The sequence below is a fragment of the Erpetoichthys calabaricus genome, chromosome 4 (genome assembly GCF_900747795.2).
Source record: "Erpetoichthys calabaricus chromosome 4, fErpCal1.3, whole genome shotgun sequence".
Taxonomy (NCBI): Eukaryota; Metazoa; Chordata; class Cladistia; order Polypteriformes; family Polypteridae; genus Erpetoichthys; species Erpetoichthys calabaricus.
In genome coordinates this window covers 189,311,419-189,332,564 of record NC_041397.2, presented here as the reverse complement: position 1 = coordinate 189,332,564, position 21,146 = coordinate 189,311,419, and the positions used below count along the sequence as shown (strand labels likewise).

Sequence of the window (21,146 nt, the reverse complement as noted above, 5' to 3'; positions counted from 1 at the left end):
ACACAGTTTACATACAGTAAAACCTAAATATTATTTTAAAGATATCGAGCATCTCCGATATCACATATGTTACAGCCATTACGACAGACAGGCCACCAGCAATAAATACATACAATGCAAGAAAAATTATATACAGTAAAATGTGTGTACAGTGACACTAAACTATGTATATGTAATAAGTACTGTACGTAGATAATTAATTATGGTTACTCACCAACAATGACACGACGACTTGTCCGATAACGATGAGTTTAATTTTACTGCACAACAAAGGATAGCATTACAGCTCTTCTAAAGGAGCCTCTTCAGGCGACTGTTTAGCACCACCGTTGTTCTTCTTCCAGCACTCTTCAATCCAAATCCCTAAAGCAGATTCCATCCAGACTACTGCCTTATCACGTCCACTTGCAACTCGTTTTGCGCCCTGGTTAAAGGACACTGCGGCCGTAGATCTTATATGCTTTTCCTCCTTTTTAAATAAAAAGAATCGTGGACTCATTGATGCTGTAATGGTGTCCTGCAGCGGTGTAGCTGTTCCCTTCCTTCAACATATCCAAAACGTTTACCGGCCCCTGAAGCAGTAGTAGGAGCACGTTATTGCTGAATGAGTGAGATGAGACTTCCTGGTTAATGCAGCACTCCGTCGCTGAGCCAGTCAGCAGCACACAGGAACTTAACTGTGTGCTCTGATTGGGTAGCTTCTCATTCATCTGCCAATAGCGTCCCTTGTATGAAATCAACTGGGCAAACCAACTGAGGAAGCATGTACCAGAAGTAGAAAGACCCATTGTCCGCAGAAACCCGCGAAGCAGCGAAAAATCCGCATTATATATTTAGATATGCTTACATATAAAATCCGCGATAGAGTGAAGCTGTGAAAGTTGAAGCGCGATATAGCGAGGGATTACTGTAAAAACAACACGAAGTCCAGATCATTAAAGTTTGTAAATGAAACAGTTCTTTTAATGGCCTAAAAGATAACTGGATTTAGCCGTTGTTGTTTTGGCTGGAATTACTGCATGTAAATAGGACTCAATTGTGGATTAAAGTAAAATATATTTTAGACTGAAGACTAAGACTAAATGCAGAATGGTGGCAAATGCAACACTGACACTATTTCATCACTTGATTGAAATACACATTGAAGCCATTAATGGTCAGATCATTTTTTACTACAGTTTGGTCTGTAGCTCATCTGAGCTTCTTCCAAATGCCATTCAACCTGTTGTTGGAGTCTGTTTTCTGGAATTCTACTGTACAGCTTTCTTGGGATACTTAACACTGATATGCCCCAATGGTTTTCACACTCCCTGTTGTCCCTTTTGTTTAAAAAAAAAAAAAAAAAAAAAAAAGAGGGGTACAACCCTCTTAAAAACAGAATTATCACAAAGATTTTCCAGTCTCGTGTTTTAGTGGTGTTCCAGGTTAGTCTAAAAACTCTTCTTAACATAAACTCCCCAATTGGTCCCATATATTTGAACATTTCAGGAACAATTTCATCATAGCCAGCTCCTTTGCCCAGTTTAATTTTCAGCAGTGGTCAATTTTCTGGAGTGATTATCTGCCATACGCGTTCTCAAGACAGGTTGAGAAAGGAGGAAAGGTGGACCCTGCTTTAGTCTAAGTAAGGCAAATGGTGACTGGGCATCCAGACTTTCAGACACCAGGGGAGATGGTTTGTATATTCTAAGGAAACAATTTTTCACCAAACTGTGGATACTGTGGGCCAATTTCTCACATGCCTAAATTTGTAAAGATTAAAACACAACACAAAGGAAAAACAATACGGATTTGTAGAACTCTGAACTAGTGGAGAAAATCAACAATATAACTAACTTCATTAGTAGAACTATCAGAAATAATAGTAAAAGGGCAAAGACACAAAATTTACAGGGCATTTTCTTCTGTTTTACTCAGTATTAGCACAATTTAGAAGAATTAAACCAGGTATAAAACAGGCCATACCTGCTTTAATGCCACTCAAGTTAGGGACTAGATGTTTTAAAAGTGGAAGACTGATGTGTGACAAAGTAGCCTATGCCCCAATCAACAGTAAGTAAGCTGAGATATAAGATGTCCTCTTCCATGAAATGCAAAAGATGCTAGATAATGTGGGACACAAGATACATATTCTAATGGATATGAATGGAAGAGTTTGAAATGATCTAAGGAGATATACAGTACTGTGCAAAAGTTTTAGACAGGTGTGAAAAAATGCTGTAAACAAAGAATGCTTTCAGAATTATAAATAATGATTGTTTATTGTTATCAATTTACAAAATGCAAAGTGAGCGAACAAAAGAAAAACCTAAATCAAATCAATATTTGGTGTTACTACCTTTTGCCTTCAAACCAGCATCAATTCTTAGAGGTACACTTGCACAAAGTCAGGGATTTTGTAGGATTATAGTCAGGTGTATGATCAACCAATTATACCAGACAGGTGCTAATGATCATCAATGTCACACGTAGGTTGAAACACAGTCATTAACTGAAACAGAAACAGCTGTGTAGGAGGCTTAAAACTGGGTGAGGAACAGCCAAACTCTGCTACCAAGGTGAGGATGTGGAAGACAGTTTCATGTCATGGCAAGATTGAGCACAGCAACAAAACACAAGGTAGTTATACTGCATCAGCAAGGTCTCTCCCAGACAAAGATTTCAAAGCAGACTGGGGTTTCAAGATGTGCTGTTCAAGCTCTTTTGAAAAGCACAAAGAAACAGGCAACGTTGAGGATCGTAGACGCAGTGGTTGGCCAAGGAAACTTAGTGCAGCAGATAAGACACATCAAGCTTTTTACCCTTCAAAATCAGAAGATGTCCAGCAGTGCCATCAGCTCAGAACTGGCAGAAACCAGTGGGACTCAGGTACACCCATCTACTGTCCGGAGAAGTCTGGCCAGAAGTGGTCTTCATGGAAGAGTTGCAGCCAAAAAGCCATACCTCCGACGTGGAAACAAGGCCAAGCGACTCAAGTATACATGAAAACATAGGAACTGGGGTGCAGAAAAAAGGCAGCAGGTGCTCTGGACTGATGAGTCAAAATTTGAAATATTTGGCTGTAGCAGATGGCAGTTTTGTTCGTCGAAGGGCTGGAGAGCGGTACAATAATGAGTGTCTGCAGGCAACAGTGAAGCATGATGGATGTTCCTTTAACGTCTGGGGCTGCATTTCTGCAAATGGAGTTGGAGATTTGGTCAGGATTAATGGTGTTCTCAATGCTGAGAAATACAGGCAGATACTTATCCATCATGCAGTACCATCAGGGAGGCGTACGATTGGCCCCAAATTTATTCTGCAGCAGGACAACGACCTCAAACATACAGCCAAAGTCATTAAGAACTATCTTCAGCATAAAGAAGAACAAGAAGTCCTGGAAGTGATGGTGTGGCCCCCACAGAGCCCTGATCTCAACATCATCGAGTGTGTCTGGGATTACATGAAGAGACAGAAGGATGTGAGGAAGCCTACATCCACAGAAGATCTGTGGTTAGTTCTCCAAGATGTTTGGAACAACCTACCAGCCGAGTTCCTTCAAAAACTGTGTGCAAGTGTACCTAGAAGAATTGATGCTGTTTTGAAGGCAAAGGGTGGTCACACCAAATATTGATTTGATTTAGATTTCTCTTTTGTTCATTCACTGCATTTTTTGATTGATGAAAATAAATGATTAACACCATTTTTGAAAGCATTCTTTGTTTACAGCATTTTTTCACACCTGCCTAAAACTTTGCACAGTACTGTAAATTTGAACACTAGGAAGACACAGTGAACCTTAATAAAATCATATTCTGTTTAGCAAACAAGTTAGTGTTGTACAGTTAATTGTTTCCACCTAAAAAGAAGTACATACATCTAGAAATGAAATTTCAATGAGTGATTATACTATAGTGAGAAATGATGACTTCACACAGATAAGAAATCCCTGCATTAAGTATGGGTCAGATATTGGCAGTGACCCCTTTTATTATATATGAACACATCTACAACCAAGACACTCAAATCAATTAAGAGATAAAGAGGTTTTCTTTCTGATTTCTATTTTGTAATTTTACCTCTAGCCTATCAGATTCTGAAATAAAACAGTAAAATGTAGGAAAGAATAAAACAAGAAAAACAGAAAGTGACTAAGAAGAAAGCTAAAACCAATCATCAGTGTATCCAAAAAGAAAGCCTGGAAAAAATGTGGGCACATCTTGGAGGAAGATGCACAGAATAAACAGGAGTTGTTTTATAAAGTGATTAAGAATATGAGAAAAGAAAGTAAAGGTAATTGCCCCCAAAGGTTTATTAAAGACTAGCAGTGCTACCCATCTAAGATGGGATGATATCTAAGTAATCAAAGTAAACCTCACTGTTAATGATTACAGCGCACCATGCAGTGCCTATGTCTCTGTTATATTCCATTTGGTATGGGATTTGTATAAGCAGTGTTATGTTTATGATGCACCTTCTTTTGGAATGACAGAGACAAATGACAAATAGACACACAGATATTTATCCTTTTATTAAGGTGGATAAAAAGTGGAATGAGCTGAATAAAGAGAAGGAAATGTTAAAATAGGTGGAAACAGTACTTTGACTGTCTACTTAATTAGGCATCTCAGGGTTATGAAATGAAAGAAACAAACAGAACAGGAGGAAGGGATGGAAATGAAAGAAACTGGCAATGGATTGCAAATTACAGACTTTATAATTAACTCTGGATTATTTATTAATTTAGTGAAATTCTGTAAACTAGGAATTCTGCAAATTAACAGGCAAAGTATGCCAGACCAGAGTTTCTTGCCCCAAGAAAGGTCTTCTAAAAATGTCCAGGTGCTCCTAGTCACTGACAAAGGATACATCACAATTATTTTCTTTCTTTTTTTTTTTTTATTTTTTTTTTATATAAACACATTGGGCCTGGACAGTTTAAGAAACCTGTTCAGTGTGACCAAACAATTGGGCTACTTTTTTAAAAATTTTGTTCTGGTGGGAAAATCTTTACTATATAGCTATACTATAACAATGTGCTAGGTATGACTTTCGCTACGGAGGATCCGTTTTTGCAAAAAATAAATTTTCATGAAAGCCTGCACAGTGTAAATGAAATTTTAAACTAGACATTACCCATGGCCTAAGTGGAATCAGTTGAAAGGCTTTATGAGTTGTCTACAGAATTGTTACCACTGAAACATCTTCTGAAAAGGATGTGCTAAGTATATTGTAGAAAAAGATCAGTGGTAGTTTATTCCAAATACAATGTGTTCATTTGCTCTGTCTTTAGTACCAGTTGTGTCTTTTGAATAAATCATATTAAACATCTTTCTGCAGTGGACTTCCCTCTTCTGGACTCATCGAGGAGCATAGATTATTGAGGATTTGGAGTGTACTAAGTGTTAATAAGAATGTAGTGCTTGAAAAAGAGGATAGGATAATTCATTTCTTTGAACATCATTCTGTGCTTTTACAGGTTTGTTATTGCAGCTGGCAGGTGAGATTTAATTGTACCTTGTAACCCTTAAAACTACTTGCATTTTCAAATCTGTCACTTTATCCCAAGAAGGATTTTTGTGATGAGACTTCAGTTTATTAAATGGTGGTATGAATTTAAAGAAGTTAAATGCAATGAAAACAAAACAGATGATCATAGACTTTTAAAGTAAAAGGGCTGTAATTCCTATGCTGAGTATCAGTTTATAAATATTTGGGAATTGTATTTTTTTTTCCCATTGTAAACTAACAATGCTATTTTGTTTGGAAACATGCATAGCCAAGATGACCAAATTAATTTCCTGCTGTGGAGTAATAAACTTTACCTTGATTATGACTTTGAAAAAGTCTTATGTTGAATATTACTTATGGTGCCAATAAGGAATGTGCTCATTCCTTTCAGGGTAATATCAAAGACTTCAATAATATATACTGAATACATGAATTCAGGCAACAGATCAGCATACATTCACTCTGAAGCTGGATTTATTTTGTTTATATTTGTTTACTAAGGGGCTTCGCTCCCTGCTCGCTTTACTCGCCTACTCCTTACCCCCCTCCCGCCAGCGCTACAAGCTGTTGTGAAGAGGGGAGCTGAACACACCCCAAGGAGACACGGCTGCTCCTCCGAAACCCTTCTTAAATGGTGATACAATGGCAAACAAATACATTTTTTTTTACCTCCTCTGCTCGATCAACTGCTGGCTTGCTGCCGTGCCACATGATTTGCATTTCGCTTTGAACGTTTAAAAGCCTGTACAGCACCTGTCCTTTTGTCTCACTGCCTTGTCTTCTCTCTTGTCCCCCAGACATCCTCAAACACTTTACGATCTCTTTTCGATGTTCCGTTATTTCACCGAGTAATATTTTCCGTTTGTTTGTGCTAATGCGATCTTTACTCACATTTTTTTGAGACTTTCAAATTTGCCTACTTCCATTATCTCTAACCTACTCTGCATGTGTATCACGGGACTTTCTTCCAAAGGTTGTAAGTATGATGTGACTTGTCTGTCTCGCAGGACGTGAAAGTGTCTCTTTGTCTCTCTTCAAAAGATCTCTCTTCCAAAGATCACATATCATCTCAGGAAAAAAGTCTTGTATCGTTGCAAGATTTTTTTTTATAATAGAGAGATATCAAATAGTGTAGTACTTGCTTATTAGAAGTAATATTTTTATTCACAGTCTTTTTGATTGGTAGTGGCTGATTTCTTACGATAATTAGTGGGTTGTGTCTAGATTTTCTTACAATGTACTACTTCAGGAACATCACTTGTGACTGTTGTACATACGAACTCACATATAATACTGATGGAAGTTTGATCACCTGCTGACAGTTTATCTCAGTATTTATTTTATTATTGTTTTGCAGTTCAATAAATTTATTCAGATTATCTTCTGCTTTAATGACCTGTAGAAAGCATCTCTCATGTGGTATGTGTTCTAATCGAGAAATTGTTTATAATTTCACAGAATATTAGCAAATGTACTTAATCTCGTTTTGAATTAGTACTGGAAAACTATAGATTACATGGAGATTCCAGATAATAATAATATGCATTTGCAAGTACAGTTAATTTGAAAAGTAGCAATACATTTCTGGAGTTAATGTATGTTTGTATTCTCTTCTAAAGAATTTTTATGACCATTTCGGTTTGAAGTGCCTTCTATACGAGTCATTGCTGTCATTTCTGCTGTTATAATTTCTGGTTCGAGTCTAAATCAAGTTTAAGGTCCAAGTTTTTAATTTTGAATTACAAATAGGTTCTGCCTCAACAATGTTTTGTTATTTCCTGTAATTGAGAGAGTACTACTGTTTCTTGTGTGTAGTTGCTTGAAAAATAATGTTCCATTAATAACAGTAATACATTTACAAGTCTGGTTAAAAGCATAGCATGTAAAGTACAAGTCTCTACCTCATAAAGAGAATCTAGTCAGCCCATCCTTGTATAGTTATTAAATTATCAGGATTTGTGCACATATAACTTTCTTTTACAAATTACTTAAATGTGATTAATGTTCACCTATAGCCAATCACTGTTTCTGGTAGAATTTTAATTGTACCAGAGTTGTAATGCTTGTGATTATCTTTACAGGAGAGATTGACTACAGCAGTGTGCTACTAGGAATGCTGGTTATGCAAGATGTGCAGCTCAGTCTGTTTATTGCTGTAATGCCAACCCTAATACAAGCAGGTGAAAGCACCCACAATAGGTAAGTGTGTAATATGCAAACTTAACATTTCTCTCAATTATTATGTTTTGTTTTAGAAATATTACTTCTTGTTTTAACCAAAACATGTTCGATATTTCTGTTTATACTTTGCTAGTTATTGCTGCATCCAAAATCTGTTTTGAATCTGGCTCATCCCGTCTCCATTGGGATCAAAACTATTTTATCCTTGATTAACCTCTTTACATTGTAAAACTACTAATAGTCCATAGTGTGCTTATGCCAAATGATTAGACTCTCCCCTTTAAAACTGTACTACTGCATCGCTGCCTGTATACATAATCCGACGCCATGAATTAAAATGCACCAGATCACCAGACATTCAGAGTAAAGCGTTTTTATTAAACAACCATGACAAATAAACACTTAGCTGCTAAAATGAGCTTTCTAGAGAGGTCTTAAGTGCTCTGTGAAAGTTTATTAATTTGCCAATTATTAAGATAGCTCCAAAGCTTGTTTCAAAACAAAGAAAAAAATCAAAACCCTACACATGGGATGTTTTATGCAATTTATATGTTTAAAATTGATGTAGTAAGTTTAAAATTCATAAAAATATGCTGAATAACATCAAATGTTAATAGTAAAGTTGATGATGCATTTACCTCTTCTAGACCACTGTTGGAAAACATTGCTAGTATATGCCTGTTTTTCATAAATCATTATTTACTATAAAAATATGAACTTAAGTGTTCCAAAACCAAAAATTCATTTTTGAGTAGGTTTGCCACAAAAGGTTAGTGAATGTTCATAAAATTTGCTACTGTCAAGGTTGCAACATATAATAGCTACATTACACAACTAGTGCTTTAGTAATGAACAACCAGCTCAGAAGGTTGCATTTTTCAGTGAGTGGGAGGAATTGTTCTAAATAGTTAAAAAGCAGATTTACCTGTTTTCTTAGCTTTGATGCTCATTCTGTCTAATGGTAAAACTAAACAACATTTAGAATTTTGTTATGCAAAATACAGAAGATGAACACAGAAGGAGAAGAGTGAAAGGGAAACAGCAAATTGTGACATTTTGTTCTACCTTAATAATTATATTGTAGATCTTACTCAGTTTGAAAACAATTTGTAGTAACATTGCATTGTCAAACCTGCTTAATTAACTACAGGGTTGCAAGGGGCCAGAGCCTGTCCCAGTAGTAGAAAGATAGTTAGCTACCCTAGACAGAACATCATTCCATTGTACTGTAGTTCCCAGTATTCACTCTCCGCCACACTTGTTGACATAGAGGAATTAGTTTCGAATTGCCAGTGAACCTAACCTGCACATCTTGGAAAAAAGGAAGGACAAAATGGAGTACTCGGAAGAAAACCCATGGAAACACAGAGGAATTTAAAGGCTGCATATGGTCAATATGTGTACAGGACTCTGAATCTGTGAGGCAGCCATACCACCCATAGCTCAACTGGTGTGTAGTAAATATAAGAAACAAAAGTACATTATAGGAGTTAATAAACAGAGTGAGTTTACGTATGTTATCAACCATTTATACAGGAATGCTTTTGGAACCATTAAAAGTACACTTTTATATTGAATGAATTATGTATTAATTATTACATAATGGTTACATTGTGAAAAATATGTATGTTTACCTTATTTATGCTGTACATAACATACAGTATTTAACACAGGAGTCGTATTTTAATATATGTACTGTAAATATTTATCAATTCTAAAAGTTATTTAACATTTTGTTTTTGCTATTAATTAGGTATACAATACTCTGTTTTTGGTATAAACAATTCCTGTGTTTAGTATTATTATTGTGTTTTTTCCCTTTCAACTAAAAGTATTTCATATTTGCTCTTGTATACATTTACATGAAAATAGATTCTATTTCTCAAGGGACTAATAATGACCATGTGACTTTGCAGTTGCACTTTTACTTATTTAACCATAATTAACCATATATTCACCTAATTTAGTGTTTCCTGCTGAAGTACCCCCAATTTTCTAAAATGCTCTAAAGTTTACTGCAGCTTCTTTTTCTTCGTTAATCATGTTTAAAATGCCGCATCATACTGACATTCAGCTTGTTCCAAGATGCTAGGTGACTACAAACTTCTTGATTTGTAAATCAACTTTAGCTGATTTGGATTATTGATGTGCTGAATCAGGTAGTGGTTATTGCCCTTTGTTGCACTTTAAACAGAGTGATTTTCCTGAAATTTAGAAATCGGGTGATCAAATTATGTGACATAAGAACCGGACTACAGTGCTAACTATTGAGTGGAACACTTCAAATTTTGCCTTGTGAAGTACAGGACATTTGGGTAAACATAAGCCTATGAGTAAACTAAACTACTTGCTTTGGTGTTGGGTAAAATAATGACAAACGTTTACAATAAAAATTAACCTTATAATTCAGTCAAATGCCTCAGTAGTGGATTTAAACTTTCCTAGTAATGCAGTATGAAACTCTTTATCACTGGGTTTATAGCAGTACTCAAAGCTTTTATTGCTTCGTCAAATTACCAGGTCCAGATAGTATTCTGTATGTTGCTGTAACACTAGATTTCACACTTCCATACAAATAAAATCAGTAGTTGTTTTAACAGATCCCCATTTTTTTTACATTTTGATAATGCAGTTTGTAAAAGCAGATCATTTTACACTTGAACGGTACTTGATACTGAAATGCAAAAGTAACTTGTGGATAGGGCTCATTTTTAGTTTTAACTGTGGTGGAAATAATTTAAAGCTTTGGCATGTTTTTCTTAAAAATAAATGGTGAGATAGTATATGAATTAACGTCATCCTAGCAAAACATGCATTTTTTCCTTTTTTTTTTTTTTTTTTGCTCGTTTTGAAATTTGGAACAGGTTAAAAGTAAAACCGAAGGTGTAGTGGCAAAATAAAAAATCCTGAAATTCTGGCTTGAAAACATATTTTACAGTACTGAAAGACACCAGTAAATTAAATCAATCCTTCTTTCTAACCTGAATAATCAGTTAATTTTACAGGGGTTACTAATTTAATAATAAAAAAGTATATAAGAAGTTGGAATGTTACAAGAAAAGAATCATGTAGCATGATAGACGAGTTGAACTGATTCTTGGTCATGGCAGTTAGTAAAGATGTTCAATTTTTTTAGCCACCTTATATATAAATTATACATTTGATTATTAGATTCTTAGTCTTTTACTTTTGATTTTGATTTTTTATTAAAATTAATTGGTAACATTTTATTCTGTTTGAGTTCTCTGTGATGTTTATTTGCCACTTTTAATTTTTACCAAATGTACATGAGATTATCTATAAAGGCTTTCTTTTTTGGGTTTTGTCTTTCTACAGTGCCCTAATGGAAATTTTTAGAATATGTATGCTTTTTGGTCAGATTCTTTTCTCCTTGGCTGCTGTTTTTGTTCTATGTGTTATAATGAAGACTTATCTTATTGGACCATATTACAAAAAGCTGCATGCTGAGTGCAAAGGAAATAAAGAAATCCTTGTTTTGGGAGTTTCAGCCTTCATCTTTGTTATGCTTACGGTAGGCTACTATTTTTACATTGGGTCTTAACTAACTTCACCATATTTTAAGAATTTTGCCTGGAGGGTCGGTTTTCAGAAATAAAATTGATTAAATGTAGAGCAACTTATTGGAAAGCTGCTCATCTGTTTATTAATTTTAAGATTATTGCTTGTTGGACAAACCTGTGAAAACCATAACCAATATAAAACTGATTGGAGTATGCTTTTGTAATACCATTGTTTCAAGAAATTTTAAAATAAATATTATAGAGGTTATATTGTGTGTTTTCCTGCTATTAATCACAAATAATTAATTGTTAACTGTTTTAATATTATTTGCTAAAATTTCATCATGCATTTCTGCAGATCACAGAGTTGTTAGATGTATCAATGGAGTTGGGCTGCTTTTTGGCTGGAGCTCTGATGTCATCTCAGGGACACCTAGTAACTGAAGAAGTCATGTCTTGCATTGAACCAATAAGAGATTATCTGGCAATTATATTCTTTGCATCCATTGGTAAGCTTATGTATCATGTGTAGCCATATTTCATTTTATCATTTTCATTGTATTATTTTATTTTTGTTAAACATTTAACTTACCTGGAAGAAAATGACATGCACAGAAATTTAGAGAAATAATTAACTTTTAGAATATTCCTTTGATAAAGAAGTCATTTAAGGAAATTAGGATTCATTTTTCCCTTCATCTGTGTTTCAGTTGTGTTCACATGTAATACTTGAAGCACTTACTGTGCAGCTCATGTCTGTCTATCTGTGTGCATAAAACAACTCAGAAACCAGTGGACTCATTTTTTTAAATATAGCACTCATATTCTTCAAGGAAATTTGTCCTGAACAGATTACACTGCACACATTTATGAAATTTCAAAACCTTCCATTGCAAGGAAAACAAAAGGATACCAAGATATGAATGAAATACCCCATGGGGTGACTATTTCATTGGCGCTGTAATTTACTAAGGTGACTAGATGTCCTGGTGACAGAGACAGTACTGATCTCAGGCTGTGTATTCTGATAAATAAATGAAGAATATCAAAATGTTCCAGTTTTAACAGGCTGTTCATTTAATAAAGTTTTTCAGTGCATCAAATTTTGTTTTGCTGAAACAAGCATCATCACAATATGCATGTATTTAATTATATTAATATCATGATATTAATAGGCCATTTTCTGAACCTGCATTTTACAATTTGAGGCGGAAGTAAGCTGCAGTCAGTTCTGATATTCATGGGCAAATATCCGTAATCTATCTGGGGAAAAATGACACACTGGTCTACACACACACACACACACCTATTAAGACTAGGCCAATTTAGAGTTGTTCAACAGCAGTGTGTCTTTTTGTTGGGATAGGAGACTAGAAAAAACATATGTAAACAAGGAAGCAAACACTACACAATGGACAACCAAGCTGAAATTCAAACTGAGGTCCAGATGTAATAAAGTTACCAATTGTCACAATCCATCCCAATGGGGATTATAAACACTTTCAATTATATATAGAAAACATTGGTTTCCAGAAAAATAATTCTATTTATCATGGGAAAGGAATATACTTTGAAAGTATGTATATGAGCAAATTTAAATATTTTTTAGCTACAGTCATATGAAAAAGTTTGGGAACCCCTCTCAGCCTGCATAATAATTTACTTTCAACAAAAAAGATAACAGTGGTATGTCTTTCATTTCCTAGGAACATCTGAGTACTGGGGTGATTTCCGAACAAAGATTTTTAGTGAAGCAGTATTTAGTTGTATGAAATTAAATCAAATGTGAAAAACTGGCTGTGCAAAAATATTGGTACCCTTGTAATTTTGCTGATTTGAATGCATGTAACTGCTCAATACTGATTAATTGCAATACCAAATTGGTTGGTTTAGCTTCTTAAGCCTTGAACTTCATAGACAGGTGTGTCCAATCATGAGAATAGGTATTTAAAGTGGTCAATTACAGGTTGTGCTTCCCTTTGACTCTCCTCTGAAGAGTGACAGCATGGGATCCTCAAAGCAACTCTCAAAAGATCTGAAAACAAAGATTGTTCAGTATCATGGTTTAGGGGAAGGCTACAAAAAGCTATATCAGAGGTTTAAACTGTCAGTTTCAACTGTAAGGAATGTGATCAGGAAATGGAAGGCCACAGGCACAGTTGCTGTTAAATCCAGTTCTGGCAGGCCAAGAAAAATACAGGAGCGGCATAGGCGCAGGATTGTGAGAATAGTTACAGGCAACCCACAGATCACCCCCCAATGACCTGCAAGAACATCTTGCTGCAGATGGTGTATCTGTACATCGTTCTACAATTTAGGTTTAGGTTTCTTTATTTAGTCATGTTTACACAAGAAAACATGAAATTTGCCTTCTCAGTTGCATCTAATAACAGGTAATAGACAGAATGAAATAAAACAGACAAATAGAAATAAGAAAGGTTAAGGTAAGGCAGTTAGATAAAACATATTTACACCAAAAAAAAATTCAGTGCAATTTGAACAAAGAACATTTGTATGGCAGGGTGATGAGAAAAAAGGCCTTTCTGCACTCATGCCACAAACAGATTCGCTTGTTGTATGCAATTGTCTAAATGCTCATTTAGACAAGCCAGATTTATTTTGGAACAAAGTGCTTTGGACTGATGAGACAACAATTGAGTTATTTGGTCATAACAAAAAGCGTTTTGCATGGCAGAAGAAGAACACCGATTTCCAAGAAAAACACCTGCTACCTACTGTCAAATTTGGTGGAGGTTCCATCATGCTGTGTGGCTAGTTCAGGGACTGGGGCCCTTGTTAAAGTCGAGGGTCAGATGAATTGAACCCAATATCAACAAATTCTTCAGGATAATGTTCAAGCATCAGTCACAAAGTTGACTGATTATGCAGGGGTTGGATATTCCAACAAGACAATGACCCAAAACACAGTTTGAAATCTACAAAGGCATTCATGCAGAGGGAGAAGTACAATGCTGTGGAATGGCAATCATAGTGCCTTGACTTGAATATCATTGAAAATCTATGGGATGATTTGAAGCAGACTGTCCGTACTCAGCAGCCATCAAATTTAACTGAACTGGAAAGATTCTGTATGGTAGAATGGTCAAAAATACCTCCATTCAGAATCCAGACACTCATCAAAGGCTATAGGAGGCATCTAGAGGCTGTTATATTTGCAAAAGGAGGCTCAACTAAGTATTGATGTAATATCTCTGTTGGGGTGCCCAAATTTATGCACCTGTCTAATTTTGTTATGATGCATATTGCATATTTTCTGTTAATCCAATAAACTTAATGTCACTGCTGAAATACTACTGTTTCCATAAGGCATGTCATATTAAAAGGAAGTTGCTACTTTGAAAGCTCAGCCAATGATGAACAAAAATCCAAAGAATTAAGAGGGGTTCGCAGACTTTTTCATATGACTGTATTTTGAGGGAAATTGGTTGACCTAAAGACATTATTTACTGAGTGTGTTTCTTTGACAATAAGGAACATTGGACAGTTTTGTTATTAAAATAGTTAAGTATTTTAGTAACTTAATTGTCTTTTTTCATCTTAAGTGATTTACAGAAGAACTACACTGCGGTCTGCATTTCAGTAATTTGTGACTCTTCTTTCTGACTTGTTGCAGGTCTACATGTGTTTCCCACCTTTGTTCTATATGAGCTTACCGTGCTCCTCATCCTCACTCTGTCATTGGTTTTAATGAAGGTAAATGTTAACTGTAATCTCTTAACATCAGCAAAGGGACATTTAGCCATATGTTAGTACTGACTAACAAAAATAAGACAAGCGATCTTGATAATTCATATCATGGTACAAGATACTAAAATATTATATCACCAACTACAACTCAGGTATTCACTCACAAGAAAATGAAATAATAATAGCTTAATCTCATACCTGTGGCCATGAATCTTGAGTATCACTGTGCCCAATGTGTTTTCACAAATGATCTTCCTTATATTGATCAGTATTTTTTAATTGGCTGATAAGATCCATCCATTTTCCAACCCGCTGAATCCTAACACAGGGTCACGAGGGTCTGCTGGAGCCAATCCCAGCCAACTCAGGGTGCAAGGCAGGAACCAATCCTGGACAGGGCACCAAGTGTTACTATATGTTTGTTTAATATACACTTATAAAAATTCCCTTTTAGTTTATTTCATCAGGCTTGTTTTCTTTAGTTTTTGATAGGGGGTAATGGAAAAACTAAGATGAGAGGGGGGCACTCGTTACAAACGTTTGCATCCAGGTAATCACCAAGGAGGCAAACGGTTAAGATAAAATATCACACTTATTAATTTATTATAAGATATATAAAAATATATTTTTTATTAAGTTTAATTTGTGAACTCAGTTTGTTATACAATAATTACAATAGTGTGAAAAAAGAAATAGAAAAGTAAAGTAAGTAACATTGTGCCAAATGTTGTAACAGTTTGATGTGTGGTCCACCTCTTGAACCCTCAGGTACCACTCTGAACACCAGGTGAATGTATAAATAGCATTTATATTACTATTAAACAGTGCACAAAGCACCCTCCACTCCACACACTCAAACACAATTCTCTCACAATACAATACTCTCTCCTCCTCGCCCAGACACTTGCCACCCTACCTCCCAGCTCAGCTCAGTGTCTGGGCTTTCCCACAGTCCTTTTATATCCCCTGACCCAGAAGTGGTTCCTGGCCGAACCCACAAGTCCTTATTCCCTCTGGGTCATGGTAAACAGTCCTTTCTTCAGCCCGGGAGCACGTCGTTCCTTCCTGTCACGTGATGCTGATGCACTTCCAGGTTATAGGGCACATAAGAGCCCACTAGCCCCCCTACAGCGACTCCAAGTGGTCCCCAAGGTATCCAGCAGTGCTGTGTATATAAACTACAAAGCCAATGAGGCCCTGCTGGAACTCGGGGTACGATTATGCTGTCCGGAGGGCTCCTCCTGGCGGCCTGGGGGTGGCAACCGGAGTCTGTAGCCGGTCGTCCATCACAATGTGCATACTGTGTTTGCATATACATTGTGACCTGCAGCGGGTGTTCAGCTCCCCAAACATGACACAGAAAGACGCAGGACACAAGTTCAGCAGCACACATTTTTATTTTTTTTCATGGGAAATGCTTCCCAAATTGTTTCCCACTAATGCAGCACAGTTACAAGCACCAAGAACTTTGTCTTTTCTTCTTCTTCTTCTTCTTCTGTCTCCACTCTGCTTCTTCTTCTTCTTCTGCCTCCACTCTGCTGCTTCTTCTTCTTCTTCTGTCTCCACTCTGCTGCTGCTTCTTCTTCTTATGTCTCCACTCTGCTGCTTCTTCTTCTTCTGTCTCCACTTTGCTTCTAGCAAGTGTTGTCCACCTCCCCCCTACTCTGGCTTTTGGAGCAGTAGTTGCTCCATTCATGCCACACCCAGGAGCACTTCCTGTGGCCCATTAGCATGATCCAGAAATACTTCCAGGTGAGGCTGAAGCCCAGTGTAGTAGGGCTCTGCAGCACCCACAGAACCCAACAGGGCTGTGCCAAACTCCAACTCTCATGTTGCCTTGTGGGAGTCCAAGGCACTGCTGCAACCCAGGGCGGCTGCTGTCTAGTGTTCTGAGGGAAATAATGCCCTGTGTGTGTTCTCTTCCCCAGACCTTCCATTATGAAGGCATCCTAGCCATCTGCCAGAACATATTTACATGGTGGTTTTAAGTCTAATTGGCATTCTCCAGGGTTTGTTGCATTTTGTAAAGTTCATTCCATAGGCAGACTATGATTTTTTTCACAGAAAATGTCTTAAAACAAGGAGAGAAAGAAGGACATGTATGCAGGGTTCTCCTTCTACGTATTGACAATATCCCAATTTGAAGTCATTATTTCCCAACCCATGCTGAAAGTAGCCTTTGAAACATTTATTATAAGTCATAGAAGTTTTTGAAAGCCATCCAAAAGCCATTTTCTGTTTCCTCACCAGACTCTACCTATATTCAAGTCTTTGCTCAGGTGACTGCTGTACCGGCTGCCAACTCCTGTCATAGGGCCGTAGTATTTTATAGTAGATACCAGTGCCGGGGTCTATTCAGATTCTATGTCCAGTGTACATACAGACTACATGCCCAATGTGCATACATGAAAAGAAAGGTTCTCATTTTTCCCATTTACAGCAAACCTTGACCATACAGCAGCAATCTAAGGGCCTGAGGGCTTTTCAAATTGGGCATCTCTGTGGATGGAGAGAAACCACCCTTGATCAAGAATTCTATTTACAAAATCAAAGCTGAATATACAGCTCAGTATGGATATAATTAGACCTTTTCAAACCACTGCACAGATTTGTTTCTTTTTCTTAACTTTTTTATTAATCAAGATTTTCCCTCCTTATTTTTTTTTTAAAAGGACATAGAGTGAAAGTCTAATGTTACACGTCAATTAAGAATCATTTGTCAAAAAAACTGATCTTGATTGTCTGTAGTACTAGGGTGTTATACCGTGTTAGCCATTATGAATGTTATGAGAAGCCAAGCAAAATGACACAGTTGAGGAGCACATACATCTGCTTTTCTTACATTCATGTATTTCATGAGTAACCACTTAGCCCTTCAGAGGCAACAAAAAGACCTATAATATCAAAAGCTAATATTGAATAAACAATTACATCTTTTATTTAAGTCAAATGTAAATAAGTTGTAATCTTTATTATAACATTTGAGGGAGAAAATAGCTGTTTCTGAATAAGCAGGGGTTTTTTTTCTTTAGTGTTTTCTTCGTTTTCACTTTAAGCAATACAGTAATAGTCTGGAGATCACTTACATTACCCAGTTTCGTTTCTTTTTCCACATTCACTGCTTTTACATTTTCCTCAATACACAGTAGATCATTTAATGATGATGGAATCTGTTTAAGAATTCCATTAATTTTTCTGTTTAAGAAGCACTTCCTTATCAACGCTGTGGGGAAGTGACAGCTCCAAATTCTAGGTCCAAATCCTGTATGGACTGCCTGGAATTGTATGTTTTCACTGTATGGGAGTATTTATGTCTGAATGCTCCTGGGTCCTTCCATGTTCTAAAGATGCACAAGGTGTGTTAATTGAACACTGTTGGTGTCTTTTCCAAATTTGAATTCTTTCTCCTGCCAAACTTTTCTCCAAAGACCCTATTCTAGAATAATTTTGTGGTTCTTTTAGTTTATTATTGTTTCTTTTCTTACAGTTTATTATTGCAGTTCTAGTTCTCTCCCTTATTCTACCGAAAGGGAGTCAATATATCAAATGGATTGTTTCTGCCGGCTTGGCCCAAGTCAGTGAATTTTCTTTTGTTCTGGGCAGTCGAGCTCGACGGGCAGGCATCATTTCTCGTGAGGTAAGATTAAAAATTTTCTCATTTGTGAGCTGAATTTTTTTTCTTTCATAAAAAGTACAACATTGGATTTTCATGGTGTTATTGCAGGAGAACCGCAGTGAAAATCTCATTCTTCCCATATACATTTTTTTTGTGTTTGTTTTCTTTAAAGATGTAAAAATATACAGTATTTGTTTTTAAAATATATCCTGTTAATTACTCATTATTGTAATTTGATTAAAAACAGACTGATTTATAACTGCTAATTTTAATAATAATAATAATAATAATAATACTATAGTATCAAATATAGTGCAGTCTTTAAAAGAGGTTTTATGGTTTTAGTCTATTAGTTATGCAAAACAGCTATTATTCAAGAAGGTATGCACTGAATACAGTCTGAAAATATATTACAGATGCACACATATAACTGGCAGAGAACAGGAACAGGTCTGGCAGACCCAAAGCACAACACAATTAGAAGACAAGTTTCAGAGAGTTTCCTGAAAACTGCATTTTTGTATAACCCTGATAATTACATTATTTTTCAGTTTTTGGTTACCTGAACTTTTTTTAAGCCTCTAGTGATTTACTGCTTACCTTTGTATCATTTGTGATAATTCACTGGACTTGAACTGCTTAAATGTCAGTTAAAACAGGAATGATTGAGATGTCCTAAAACCTTAGACTGGTAGTATAGCAAACTAGATGCTAATTTCCCAGATGCTAGTTTATATTTTGCACTTTCTATGAATTATCACAGGGAATATTTATAATTTGTAGGATTCGTAATTTAGAAACAAGAAAATATGTTTTTCAGCATTCATTTGAGTATTGAGGCAGATAGTTACTACAATCAGACACTGTAATGTACATAGACGTTTCACTTGTGACAGCACTTACTGCTAATGTAGTCCTTATTCTTTGGCAGAGTAAATAACAGACCTGCAATCTGTGCATACATCAGGCAGTGTACTATGTTGTTTATAGACCCTTACAATTTAAGTTATTATTGTTTTCAGATCTCACTCTTTGTTATTTTGTCCTATAGATGTAGTGAAATATTTGGTAAAATTGAAAAAAGAAGCAGAAAAAATTGTGTGTTGTATTTGTGTATCTGTATGTTTATACTGTGTAAAGGGTTCTCCCCAGTAGGCACACTAACCAAAATTGTAAATAAATGAGCCCAGATAAACAAATAGAAAACTAAATTCTCTTGGCCACTGGGCCCAACTAAACATGTTTTGTCTGTCTTGAATGAAAGACTAACTTAGCCACATGCTGTACTCTATTTATTTCTTATCTGTTTGTATTATTCTTTATTTAGAAAAAGCTATTTGACTACTGCCAGAACTGTTAAATCTATTCTTCATTTTTAGGTGTATCTCCTCATTCTAAGTGTAACAACACTGAGCCTTTTATTAGCTCCAGCCTTGTGGAAAGCAGCAACACTGAAATGCGTTCCTCGACCAGAAAGGCGATCAAGCACTTGATGTCAGTACATCACATTTGAATTATTTGTTCACAAACAATGGATCATTGGAAGTAAACACAGAGCACTCATATAGTTCAGTGTTGGACTACAGCTTAGTATTTACCTTCAAATGGACCCTACTTTTGGAATATTGGTTGGCCAGTTTTACTCTAATATGCAAATGTCACATGGCAATGTGTACTATTAACAACTATCCAATCATTCTTCTGGCAACATTGTTGCTGACAGTGCTTAAGCTATCGTTTAGCTATGTGTTAGCATTTAAGAGCTGTCTTAAGAACAGGTAAGTGAAATTAACAATTTTGACTAGCATTAGTGAAGTGAAATTAATCAACGCCCAATAAGGCACAACTTTCTTCAGGTCTGCTTTGAGTGCACTATGTCTGAGGATATTTGGGAAACCATGTGCCCTGATTATTTTTTAGAACAGCCAATATTCTGGCTGTGTTAGAAGGATAATGTCTTAAGGTGGTTTTCTTTCTTTAATTTAGTCTTATGTCCAGTTGTATTCAAATACTTCTCAGATTCTCAGCAAATGCACATGCTCTTGTTCACCTTCTCCTATCAAACTGTGAACAGGTGTTTCCTCTGTGAATAAAAAAGGAAGATTTTCTTTGTGTTCAGACATTCCATATTCTTCATATTAGAATGTTTATAATTACTAATTATACTCTCCCTGGCACATTTTTTTCTTTAATCTGACCTTTTTAAGAAATCATCACTGGAGAAATGCTTCCAGCAAGCCTCTTATACTCCAGACTCACCTCTGGTCCTCCATTCCCCATTTCTTTACTTTTACTTTTATTTTGATCTTTGACTGATATAAACTGCAGCAATTGGCATTATTTTTAGTGAAGACTTTGTTTTAATTGAGATCCCCAGAACTATTAGAGGGTTTCTGACAGGGATCAAAAGTGACCAAATGCCTTTATAGTTTATGATTTTTGTGCACTCCTTATTTGAGTTATATTAAAGTAAAACTCAGAGGCATTCTTATAACTGTGAAATATGGCTGTGTTCGTTTGCTTTAAACTAGTGCTGTGCAAATTGTTTTGCTATTTCCATCCATTATAAAAATATTTTCTCAGACATTGATATTCCAAATTCAAGTAAAGGCTTTTCAAAAGTTGTGGTTTGC

The 21,146-nt window shown here is 35.9% G+C and overlaps 1 protein-coding gene across 2 annotated transcripts in view; it reads left to right on the top strand.

Moving 5' to 3' along the window:
• tmco3 (transmembrane and coiled-coil domains 3) overlaps positions 1–20,599 on the top strand; it is a 124,552-nt gene extending 103,953 nt beyond the window's left edge. For both annotated transcript variants that reach the window (XM_028800068.2, XM_028800065.2), the window contains exons 9-14: positions 7,569–7,686; positions 11,005–11,200; positions 11,548–11,698; positions 14,824–14,903; positions 18,385–18,534; positions 19,893–20,599. In XM_028800068.2, coding sequence (XP_028655901.1) covers positions 7,569–7,686; positions 11,005–11,200; positions 11,548–11,698; positions 14,824–14,903; positions 18,385–18,534; positions 19,893–20,006 — 809 coding nt within the window. In that variant the 3' untranslated portion in view covers positions 20,007–20,599. The remainder of the gene's footprint in view (positions 1–7,568; positions 7,687–11,004; positions 11,201–11,547; positions 11,699–14,823; positions 14,904–18,384; positions 18,535–19,892) is intronic.
• The last annotated feature ends 547 nt before the right edge of the window (positions 20,600–21,146 follow it).